The 13,629-nt window shown below is 34.9% G+C and overlaps 1 protein-coding gene across 1 annotated transcript in view; it reads left to right on the forward strand.

Moving 5' to 3' along the window:
* Positions 1-13,629, forward strand: part of LOC108910890 (fibrillin-1) — a gene marked incomplete at its 3' end in the record, with an annotated part of 175,136 nt that overhangs the window by 124,338 nt on the left and 37,169 nt on the right. Inside the window, exon 3 of the mRNA XM_023454907.1 lies at positions 1,102-1,300. Coding sequence (XP_023310675.1) covers positions 1,102-1,300 — 199 coding nt within the window. The remainder of the gene's footprint in view (positions 1-1,101; positions 1,301-13,629) is intronic.

Here is a 13,629-nt window from a genome sequence, read left to right on the forward strand (position 1 = left end):
AAATATAACTAGGCTTAACCTTAAACACAATTATTAAGAGGATGCTCAACAATTTAGAGTTAATGACGCTAATATATCATTACGATTCCAAGGAAAAAAGCAAGGTTCTTGTTGTTACATAGCGACCGAAGACGACTCGAATTTTATTGGTCTGTTATTCTAAATACGTAAATCTGACGGGGTCCAAGGTTAACTTCGATTGGTCCGTAAAAAACGTATTGAATCATCCGCTATAACTGTTGAAAATGATCCAAGAGCTACCGTAACCGTGAAAAACTACTAAACCCGTATTATACGACTACCGCTTCGAAAAAAAAAGCGAACTAAACCGTATTTGCGTTTATGCTGCGGTGGTGCGAACAAACGGCACCATCACGACCTAAAGAGCAATTTAATAATAAAACTATCGTAAAATTAGATCTATGCATTTCTGCTCTAACTGTATAACGTAGTAAATCAAAGCAGGCGTGCATTGGCGGGATAGTATAACGTTACATAGATCATGGATTTGGTTGTGCGTGTATGAAAACACCAACAAATACGGATCATGGTCAGTCACACGCCTGAAGATTTATTGGCAATTTTCACGTTTTTTTCTCCCTTGTAATGGTTAACACTTGTTATTTGTGGTTATTTGTGGCAAAGCGTGAGCGACCAGCACGAATACTATTATTATCATCCAACGGTCTTTGATATTTGAAAGAGCGGAAAATTATGTGTACAAGGGCCAGAGCGCTAAATGTATTACGTCACAGCAGTGGTCCTACGCCTGAAGACCGCTGCTAGAACGCCAAATAATCTTAAGCTTAGGATACATTTTAAGCGCGAGTCGTTATATGTTAGATTATTCTCATTATTCTGTCTAGGCAGCCCTAGATGGCCGTCAGAGTGTTGAGACATTAACTGTGTCTTTATTTATTATTTCAAATACCTACACCCAGTGAACTAAAAACCAGGCACTAAATAAGTTCAGTGTCTTTATTCAAATTTAAAACATATCAACGTATACACGCGCTTAACGTACTTTTTGACCATAATATGTTTCTCAGTTGCTTTATGGATGATTTGGGTTCTGAAATAATGTATATATTTTTTTTTCAGACTGCCCAGTCCTTCGGAGGGATTGGATTTGGTATTAAACGAGAAGTGTTTTTCTTAAATTTAGAGGACGGATATTTTGGATGTCAAGTTAACGAATCGACGGACGTTTTGCAATTGTTCGAATTATCGAAGTTATGTGACGGGACTCCGAACTGCTTTCTAGGCTCCGATGAATTAACCAAAGAACTGAAATGTACAGGTAAGAATCACGCACGCAAAATCCCTAATATAGCCAGTTTGTCAAATTTTCGTTGTTTTACTCTCTGATTAGTTATTTTGTAAAAAGGCTGGGCGTTTTCAAACTATCGTTTAATTTTACAAAAGATTTAAAACAATTTAAGCATCTTATAAAACATATGAAAAGTTTCAGCCAAACTGTCAACTGGTGATGATTTTAAACATTTGACTATTTGGTCGCACGTTTTTCATAGAAACATGAAAAATCCCCAGCCGTCAAATAACGCGAAGTCAACGAATATTTAACAATAACGCCTAAACGTTTTATAAAACGATGGTTTTTACGTTCGAGCTACAATATATACAGGGTGGTCCCAGATTCCTAGGCGGAACATTCGACAATTTTGATTAGTGAGTTTTAATACCAATGGAAATTTCAACAAAAAGGATTTCTTACACTTACACGAGAAATGAGCCGCTTTAGAGTTCTTATTTTTTATATTAAAGTGAGCTTACAATATAGTTATGTAAATTTTCCACAAAAACAATATATGGTAATTTTTTGCTGGAAATGCAATTCTAAATGCGACGTAATATGCCAAAGGTTTAAAAAATCATTTTCATACAAATTTTTAGTACCTATCGCCCTTTGAAAATTAAAAATTTCTACACCAATGATTTTTTACACACTTGGTTGTAATTACAACTGTATTTTTTAACAAAAGATCCCATGAACTGTGTGGTTGAATAATTTTTGAGTTACATACTTTCGTCTTACTTAACTGTATTGTTTGGCGTTACTTATTTACAGTCTAGTTTTCGTTTTTTTTTTAATTCGTTATTTTGCCACCTAAGAAAAAAGCATTGTAGTATAACAACCCCGGGTTCGATCGTAAAAAACAATATAAACGTTGTGGCCAAAAGTATGTGATCGTCATAAGGAATACCTACGTTGTATACATCTATTTTTTATTGACCGGAAGACGCTGGCTACTACCTTTAAAGAGGGGAAGTATGGTTTAATTTTATAAAACAAAAGCAGAGTAAATACACCTAACTTTATTATTTACGTACAACAGTCTTCAAATTAAACATGTGACAAATAGAATGAACAACAAAAACATTAACAACCATTTAACATAAAATTGTTGAAAGAGCATGGCAGAGAAACCTACGATCGTTGCTCTAACTACCCAAATATAAATACAAAACAACCGCTAACAAAAGGCGTAAATTAGGATCCTTTGCTAATGATAATTAACGCCCGACTCATTTAATGTGTCACTAAATGTCACCTCACTCGAACTAGACATACACACTTCCAAGTAAAACTGAAGAGGGTTGGTGTTAGTTAGCCGGCAGGGCCGGAAGGTACTGAAGTCCGATACGGCAGGCAATCCAGCTATGAGTTGAGATTTCGGAAGATCTGTTTTAGCAATTCTTTTTTGTATTTAATTATTCTTTTTGCAGATTCATTCCTCACCAAAGTCAACAAGGCTCTTATATGCGTATGACATAAAGTGAGCACAAGAAGTGCTTTATTATTTGTTTTTCGAACAATGTAATCATGATAAAACAAGTTAAATGGTGAAACAAAGGAGTTGTTATTGCAAAATCTGGGAAGTCACGACAATATATACATTTTAACATATAATAAATAATGAGCAATCGTTAATAATAATTGTAACAATTTTACCTTAGAAAAATATATGCCCTTGAGCATAAAGCAATGGAGGCTAAACATACAAAGAATTATTATCATGAAACATATATAACCATCACAATTATAAGATTACATAGAACAATTAACAACAAAGTACTTAAAGAATATTACCTGCTAATTATAATACGGGTTAAAGACTTTGATTTTTCACTATTTTGCCTCACTGCTCGCCGATCGTTTTACTCCCATCTCCACACTGTTCTCACTTCAACCATCTAGGCTTCCTTCCAAAATTCCCCACCTAAGCGTTTGTTTTTGCGCTTCCTTCTACCAACTGTCAATATTACGTTTTCATTATTGTACAACACCCATGTGACGTCGAAGTTGATACGATAAGTATGGTTTTGCACAGCATAAACACGGAAAAAATCGTATACAAAATACACATCACTATAAACCGCACACTTCAAAAAGTTGTTGATGTTTCGAAAATCAATTTGTTTTCGACTCTTGAACCAATAATTTCGTAATATTTGTATTCGTCTATTTTAATACTTGCAAATCGAGAATTCCCTCGAACTTAACTGATTGTAAGTTCACTGTAATATAAATAAACAAAACTCTAAAATTACTTGTTCATCGAACAAAATCTAAGATATATTTTTTCATAAAAAAAATAAAAGGCACTGTTAGAATTTGTTGAATATTAGCGTCTCATCCCTTATATCTCCACCTATGGTTGACAGTGTAAGACATCTTAGCTGGATTGTACTATTATTTAGATAAATCAGTGGCCCAAGTTTTATCAATCTGTGTTAAACATCCTCAGACATTTAATAAGTGATATATTTTTTTAATTTAACACCCTGTATCTCGAAAATAAAGCGAACTACGACCACATTCATATGAATCTTTTTGCTTAAGACAATTATATTTGTTAGAATGCACATGTTCATTTCGGTACACTGAAAAGTTGCGTTTAAAAAAATTTTCATAATTACTTCTTAAAAGAAATTAATTCAAAATCTTTTATTACCGAAGAATTCCATTAAAATGAATATAGTGCACCGGTAAGGAATATTAATAAGCGCAGAGAAGCGCCATCTTCCCCATATTTCAATAAGACATGGGCGACCACCGCGGTAGTCGCGTATTTCTCTCCGACAGAAGCGAGGTTCCTCTTTTTTGTCGGGCCTTTCCATCCACGGGGGCAACTGTGGAACATTCCTCGGAGCGCCGTCGTTCTTGAGGCCACGCGGTGCACATTTTTGCCCTTTTTTCCCGCCTCAGCGAACCTCTTTGTTCCCGACGAGTCAAGGCGCCCTCGGCATTTTTGCAGCGGCAGCCCGATCGCACTATACAGTGCGTCCAATTAAATTTACGATGTCGTTACCCGTATTTCGAAAATTTTAAACGAATTGATCGGGCATAACGATAATTGCCTTGGAATATCTCTGTCATAGAAAAACAGGTCTAACAATGACAGATATTGACAAAAACTTTAACTCGGTAGATTACATTAAAGATAATACACCTACAAACAAGACTGACGTAACTGTTGTATTTGTCAATCCTACGTAATGAAATCAGCGTATTTTTTCTACCTCCACCACGCGCATCAGCATTTTACGAGGCCGAACAAAATTAAGTTTACTAACAAAAATGGGGTCAATCATTGCAGACAATTTTTTTATATTGAAGTAAAAGTATTAAACAACAAGGTGTGTAAATTTGAGACCTTAAAGTTAATAAAAGAGCACGTAGCAAATTTTTGAAACAATTTTTCTCGACTCCTATTGGTCGTAGAACATTTTTTTTAAATTCGTGAAAATATGTCAGCTTTCAAATGGCAATAATATCAATCCCGTTAAATTTCAACGATAAGAAAAAGACATTTTTCGACCCAAAAAAGAAGTCAAAGTTTCGGTAGATTTTTCGCATATTTTCAATTATTTTGCAATATGAGCACAATTTGTGCAGGAAAGTACAACTCTCAGAGAAAATTTTAAGCTCAAGTTGGGTCACGTAAGTGTATTACTATATGAATTATTGAAACTTGAAAAAAATGTATTTTTTCGAAAAACTCAATTTTTGCAAAAACTATCAAGTATTTTGCAATTTTATAAAAATGCACTCATTCTACAGCAAGAGCTGTCGCATATCGTTTGACATAATTTTTCATTTGTCTGTTTTCATAGGACACAGCCTGCCTCGTTATGGAAACTATAATCTTTATAAATACTCAGATATTTGGAATTAATAAAAAAATGACAAATTGTACATTTATATTTTAAAAAAATTCAAAATAAAGCAAATACTTTTTAAGGATAAGCTTGGTACAGTTTTACAATTTAATTTTGACAATAAAAAAAGATATCGGCCTCCGGTTTGTGTATTTGTTTTCCTTAATAAATGGTCCATCAAGCCATAGAAAAAATCTAAATCGTTGCATTTAATTTTTTTGGTAAACGGAGACAATTACAAAACTTTTCTAATTAGCATCGTCTACCGTTGCGCAGAAAAATAATATTTTTATTCACATATCATGAATATAAATTTTATTAATAGTTCTTTAAAATGAGCCCTCATTTATTGAAATCGATTAAGGCATTTAGAAGTTATGACAATTTAAATATTTCAAGATGGCGTCCTTCATACTGGCGTTGCTATGGTAATGACAAAAAAAAGTTCAAACAAAACTTGTAAAGGGTTTAACTCTGTATCTAAAAAGTGTATTTTCAACTTGGCTTATATTTTATATACAGGGTGATTCAGAACTTCTCCAAAAAAAATTCAGGATGTACAGGGGACCCTTACAAATACAATTTTGTAAAGAAAAAATCAAAAATGTCAGTTCGAAATTGATTTAAAAATACACTTCTGCACGGCACTGGAAACTGGTCCACTGTAAAACCTGACCTCGCTCAATGCGACCGGTATGGCGGCGTGATAAAAACGGACAAAAACTTTTGCAAGGAAAGAAATATGTAAATAGAATTTTATCGCACCTATTTTATATCGGCCAATTCAAATGCTTTTGCCTTTATTAATTATTAATAAAATTAATTTGTGTTTTTAAATAATAAAATCATTTGACATACCCGATGCTGCAACAGCAATTGTTCAAAATTTTATCCACTCACGTGTAAACACATTTGGGTCCGTCTTACTCACTTTCTACGAACTAACACAAATGATGTCTTGCTTCACCATAACACAAATACTTCACCATAATACAAATGTTGCCTTACTTCACCATAAATTAAAATGATATCCATCAACTCTGAGTTGCTATACACGCAAACCATTTTTGACACTAACTACTAAAAAACTGATGTAAATACCACAGATAACAGGTAAAAACTACCGCAACGACGGATTTCAGTATTAGGAGTCACATGGCTCTCCACGCGTATTGCGAATGACGCTAGAGACTACAGTTGTCCAGCTATGTAGTGGTTTATTGTGCTATAACTTCAATAATTTTTTTCTCAGAAACTATAGGGATTTTACAATTTTTTTTTTTACAATATTGACTCCATTTCTCATGCCGCATCTATTCCCAAATTGTTTTGGATAAGTTGTGAATCACCCTGTATATATTTTAAATATTTTAAATCAATTTCTTTTGGTCGTATTTCTTAATAGATTTTTTACCCCATAATCGTAGCACGTCTAGTTTCCTATGTGCAGCCGCTCCGTACCGTTAATACATCACCCTGTATATCTGGGCGTTACAAAATCCGCATGTAATTAGATTAATACGATTTCAGCAACGTTTGTATAGATATAGCAGATCTGTATAGAACTTTTTTGAAAAACAACCTTTTTGATTTCATTGTTGATGTAAGACTTAATATTGTTCAAAGTATGTGGTACACCAAGATGGTGCACCACCACATAGAGGGGGACAAGTAACTGCTTGGTTAAATGATCATTTCCCGAATAAATGGATAGGTCAACAAGACCACCGCGTTCCCCAGATCTAAATCCTTTGGACTTTTATTTATGGGGACATATGAAGCAGCTTGTGGAAATGACTACCGTCAGCGGTTACTTGAAATAATTCAGGATGCGGCTAACCAGATAAGAAATTATCCAAATTTCATTACATAATTTTTTGGTCACAATTGTAATCTTGAATTCTCTCAGCAAAATTACTAAATATTGTTCATGCCAAAATTGAACTATTTTTGTTGAATATACCATTAATTACGATGACCTAAGACTTAATATGTCCTTGATCGGTTCATTCATTTCAAGCTTCAGCTTTACGTTCTCTGTTTTCTAAACCACTTAAAAAGCGGTAATTACTTTTACTTGCATTAATGAAGTCCATGCGGTAATTAACTACAAACAAGTAGGGTCACGATACGCGTACATAAATATCTTCTATTCTTCCACTTTTCACGGTTGAACGGGCGTAAAAAGTGGATGCAAATTACCTTTCGGCTGGGGAAAGTATTAAAACTTCATCTGTGCGATAAATCCGCAACCCATTTTCCAAACTGGTTCGCCATTAGCGAGGTCGCTGTGGGATTGTATAATTGCAGATTTCAAGTTGATACGTTTGTTGTACGTATTCTTTGCTCGTCCGCGTCCAGACCTATCTCAACCCCGTCTGCATGGTCTGGGCTGTAATCAGGATCGTGTCTGAATAATTCTGCCTTAAATTATGCCGGTCGGCGTTGGTTCAAATGCCTGGGATGCCGGCCGGCTGTCCTACAAGCTATTATGGTGTTTATTTTTAGAAGATGAGCAATTAATAAGTCAAGTAGAGGTACTGGACGACATACTTTGGAGATGCGGGGCGGTTTGCTATGCAAATCATTTAATTACGCTGGACATGGAACGAAATTACGGTGTTACACTGACAAAGACATTTTTCAAAGTGCTAAGTTGTAAACCACGTGCATCGCGTTAGCTGTTTCTTTAAATTAAAATATGTAGGATAAAGTCCGTCGAGGAGATAATGGATTATTATAATAACAATAATAATAATAATATTTCGCCCCTCATTCTGATCGCAAGGATTAGCACAAATTGGACTTATTCTCACTCAATTTCAGTCAATAATGTATCAGTTTCTGTCCACATCCGATTGAGTGAATTTTTTCTATTATTATGTATACAACTAAAATTGTATGAATGAAACTTTTAGTTTTAGTTCAAATATTATCAAAAATATGTAAAATTATCAAAATGCACAATATTGACTGAAAATATACTCAATATTTCACTCGAAACATTCACTTAAAATTAAAAAATCATTAATATTTTAATCTGCATATGTGGTGTACTATTATTTTTAACTACTGTTGCCTATGCTTACAATTCTCTCCCTAGAATGGCACAGATGATGAATATTTCCAGTGGAAATTTATGAGAAAGAATATTTAACTAAATTGTATCCAAGAAATTTAAAAATATTGCCGTTTCTTTGTAAACCACAGCAAATATGCTCCTTAGCAATGAAGCTAGAAACTCTAAAACATTTCTTTCTGCTATTTTGCTGATAGATTTTTTTACCCTAATATCGCAGCATGTTTTACAATTTATCAATTAACTATATAAGAGGAAACATTTTTATGTTATATTAATAACACAGCCACACAAAAAAAAGTTGTCTATACTTTTCATGCGACGTATGTTATCTGTAGTATGTTTGCCTCCTGATCACGAATCCGGTGTCAGAATTAGGCTACCACATCACAGGAATTTCCTAACCTCAAAAAACAGGTTAAAAATAGCAAAAATTCACGAAAAAGTGCTAGGAAAAGTACAAATTTTTTTTTTCTATAGCAAAATGTTCATTTATATGGTTAAAATACCGCCGAACGTGAATCCGCAGTCAGAATTGATGGTTCTTTTTCTAGCTTAGAAAAACAGGCCAATTAAGGTCAAATATCACGAATTTTCAAAAAATAACAAGATTCGCGGCAAATTTGGTATCCGGGGATTTTCGAGGTCGCTGATTACGGATTCGAGGTCAATTTTGTAAAATTCAAGATGGCCAACCAAATTTTCAAAAAATAACAGATTCGCGCCAAATCACTGATCACGAATCTCGGAAGGTAAAAACATGATTGGGTACTCAGGTTATAAAGTAAACAAAAATATTATATAATGAATTTCGCAATTCTGACCTCGAATTCGTAATCAGCGACCCCGAAAACCCCCATATACCATATTTGACGCGAATATGTTATTTCTTTAAAATTGGGTCGACCTCCTTGGATCCGCCATCTTGAATTTTGCAAAATTTGCCTCGGATACGTGATCAGCGACCCCGAAAACCCCCGCATACCAAATTTGACACGAATGTTATTTTTTGAAAATTTGTTCTACCATCTTTAATCTGCCATCTTGAATTTTGCAAAATTGACCTCGATCCGTGATCAGTATGTTTTAACCACGAAAATTGAATAATTTCAAATATTTCGAATTTTCATCACCAAGAACGGCGGTGACAACATTTTTAACATTAAGGCGATGTTTCGCATTGTATTAGCTATGTCCTTTTCCAAATTTGGTTAGTGCAACTTTATCGGTTTCGAAAATTCAATACCTATGTATGTTTTCAGCCACGAAAATTGAATAATTCCAAATATTTCGACCACCAGAAACGGCGGTGAGTAGGTACATTTTTTAAGATTTGGTTAGAGCAACTCTCTTAATTAAAACTTAAAAGTTAATATTTTCGAAAACGGCTAATTTTATCGAAGCAAATGTAGAGTGCCTTTTTTAAAGAGGCATGACCAAAGTATTTAAAAATTCAATTTCCAGTTCTATAAAATGACATCTGTCAAAATTTTGGCACAGTGGGTGTGGTGGCAAGTCCGTTCCTGACTTTGATGAGCTTTTATGGCCTACATAAAATATTTAAATTTCTTTAAATTATACACATCGCGTCGGTTCAAAAGTTAGAGCCAAAAAGATATCACCCTTTGGGGCTCTGATGTACCTCCATTAAGGAGCAATTTGGGATTTTTTTATGACAAGCTAGGGTTCGTTTGACTTCCCTTAGACAATAGAAGTAGACGGAACTAAACATATATAATTACTAAGTTAACGTTTGTATTTAGATCGCATGAAGGCGATAATGTAATGATTTTTTATCTAAACAGTGGTTTTTATACTATCTTGTTGTGATTTTCGTAATTTTTTTTTGTGGACTTTAATTATACTCACTCTGTACATACATGTCTGATATATTCAGTTGCCGTTTTCTCGACCCTATGAAGAATAGATTAACTCCCGTGTAAGCCTGGCGAAATCCAAGACCCCCCATTCTCCAAAGACGAACGTTCTACGAGAACAAAAGCTTGCTATTTAAATGCCGATGAATGATTCATATCCACGAAGCGACTGTGCGTTCGATCGCGTATCGCCAAAGACGGTGCCTGAAGAAAATAAAATTTCGTTTTCTTTCTCTGCCTTCGAATCGTGACTTACCGTATAGAAATCCTTAGGTTTTGTAGGCCTTGAAAAGCGAAAATTATTACCGCGTATCTCTTGCCGAAGCGACCGGTGACAAAGTAGGAATAAATAGCGCAGCATCGCGTGGAGACTCCAACGGGCGCTAAGAAAACAAACCCAGCCGTTACATCAAAGGTTGCGGCGAATCGCGGCGTTCTGGTTTCGAACGTTGTAACATTTTTTCACTGCTCCGAACTGGAAAAACCAGACGACCAAGAGGACAAGCTAGACCTGTTCCGTAAGTGTAAGCATTTTAGCGGCTATCGCGATGTGTCAATTTCGATTTGGTTGGCCTACATACAAGACGCCAAGGAGAAACAAAAAAGCTTTCTCTAATACGTATTGTGTAAGTATGGAAAAATATGGAATACAAAATTTGTTAAACTCAATGTCTTGGATTTAATTTAATTTAAAGAACTATACAAAGTTATTCCCTCCTTATACAGGGTGTCGCCTAATGAATTGTAGACAGGGCAACAAGTTATTTATGACGTCATAATAATGTGGTCTGACCAAACTTACCTTAGTCTTTATTCTACTAGCGACATCAAGAAAGTATACCTTTCTTATATACCTAAAAGTGATAGAAAATGGGATGATGCTATTAGAAAGTAAGATACAGTATGTAGCAAAAGATTTTGGAACTATAAAAATTCTGAAAGAGGTATATTAAAGTTACGAGAATGTTTTTGTCAAAAAAACCCGGGATAGCAAAGAGTAACCGCAAAAAAGCCATTTCTCCGCCTGTTTTTGAGACTTTGACAGAGGCGACAGGGAAAATCCTAAAAATATTCGAAAAATATCCAAGTACTATCCATTAACAATGAAAATGAGTGTCACTTTCAATTTTTCGAAACTTACCCCTTATTTAGGGGTTGAAACGACAAAAAAGTGAACAAATTAAGAATCATCAACCCCAAATATTTCTGTTGTTATCAAAATAATATTATGAGCGTGAAAATATCTAATTTCGTATTTGATACGGTCTTGTCCGGATTGAAAATCAACCCATAATATCCCTAAAGGGGTGAAATCATCCCCTAAACGCCTAAAAATGCAAAAAATATATTAAAAGTTACAATTTTTTTCTTTTTCTTTTATACATGATGAACCATTAATAACCCACAATCACTAGATCTGAAGGAAAATACCCCTAAATGAGGGTAAAACCACCCCTAAGTTCAACCATCGGCTTCAAAGTACATAAAATAATTATAATGCATGAAAAAAATAATGTTTCGAAATACATTCATTAGAATAATTTATACACAAGTACTCCCATATATTATCAATCATTTTAAAAAATAAAAAATTATCCCCCAAATATACAAAAATTGTAAATAATGTGAAAAAATATTATTTTGATAACAACATAGAAATATTTGGGGTTTTACACAACTGTTGATGATTCTTAATTTGTTCACTTTTTTTGTCTTTTCAACCCCTAAATAAGGGTGATTTTCAAAAATTTTCGAAAAACTGAAAGTGATGCTCATTTTCATTTTTCATAACGAGTTTTTGAATATTTTTATAATATTTTTAGGACTTTTCCTGTCGCCTCTGTCAAAGTCTCAAAAACAGGCGGATTTTGCGGTCACTCTTTCGTTTAAATAGATCAATTATTTCCAAGGTTATTTAATAAAATTGAAAATAAAATTTTGATTGTGACACCCTATAACTCGGCTAATATCAACATTTGGGCTAAGGTAAGTTTGGCCAGATCACGTTTTTATGACGTCACAAATCACCTGTTACTCTGTGTACAATTCAATAAGGGATTCACTATTTTTGTTTTTAAAGCTAGCAGAAAAGGATTTTTGACTAACGTTTTCAGAAATTTTCGAACAGTCGAATTCCCTTTGAGATATACAAGGTCGGAAAGTCACCATGGTTCATCGGCCGTTACGTGAGAGCGATAAAGTAAGCCATAGAAATCCGTGCGATAGAGAAAGATGGCTATAATGAAGGCGTCTCATAGTCACCGCCCAGTGGAGTCACTCTTTTTCGACCTCTTTCCACTGCGGCTCAATCTAGCTCAATCTCGGAGCTTAGAATCTGGACCTGATGTTATTTTTGTTCCCTACAACTTGTAGCACACTCTCTCGAGGGCACTGTTGCACTGAGCCTTTTAAATCTTTTCTCACTATTTTGTTTTTTGTAATTTCTTTGTGCTTCTACACTTTTCCTGTCCTTTCACGTCATTTAAACGTATACAATGCCATGCTGGTATAATTGGTTAATGCTTGAGATCGTACTTGATACTAACCAGGAACTTAGACCTGATCATTTCACCTCGTTGTTAAATACAGTTGGCTTCTTTACATGATAATCACCACAATCCACCCCACCTCCATTAAGACCCCTTATTGATTCCTGGGTAATTGTGGAATAGACTCACGGTACCCCGTGGACTTCACGCAACCCGATAGGTAGTTCATAGATTACCCATTCCTATTTCCTCGTTCCCGACGGGTCCTTGACACGTCTTGTGGTAGCTAATCGCTTGCATTAATCAGTCACCGCGTTAGAACCGACGTTGGGACTAGGCAAATTAGATTTTATCCGATTGCGATTTGCTCCCACGCCTCCCTATGGGTGGCGGCGCCCCCATGGGAACGTTTCAGCGTCTCAGCCCGTGGACGATGGCTAGGCAATAAGCAAAACGGGGAGGAGGAGCCAATTACGGTACGTCGACTTCCGCCTATTGGTAAATACAAAAAAAATTTAATTCAACTATGACAGAAACCTTGAGTTATCTTTTTCTTCTTGTGCGTCAAATGCGATTAGTTCATAATTTTGTGTTTTGTGAAATAGTTTGCAACAATAAGTGATTTTTATGACTCTGGAATGTCACAGCGTCGTCAAATTTTCAACGAATAAACAGAATCCTAAAAATACGTAGGAACGAATGATTGCAATATATATACAGGGTGATTCAGGTTTAATCTGGATAACTTCAGGAATGTTCATTCATGATATAAATTTTTTTCCTAAATCGCATCGTTTCGGAGATAGAGGGCGTTGAAACAGGATTTTTCTTCCCGCTTTTTCCTCATAACTTTTGAACCATTCATCTAATTTAGGTGAAATTCGGAACACAAACACTCCTTATCTTAGCTTCTTAAGTTTGAACCACCTATCCCCTTCTTAGAAGTGTATTTTGTGTGCTACCCCCTCCTACATTAATTCAAAACTTCAAAAAATTAATT

This window comes from Anoplophora glabripennis, unplaced genomic scaffold (assembly GCF_000390285.2).
Source record: "Anoplophora glabripennis isolate ALB-LARVAE unplaced genomic scaffold, Agla_2.0 scaffold401, whole genome shotgun sequence".
NCBI lineage: Eukaryota > Metazoa > Arthropoda > Insecta > Coleoptera > Cerambycidae > Anoplophora > Anoplophora glabripennis.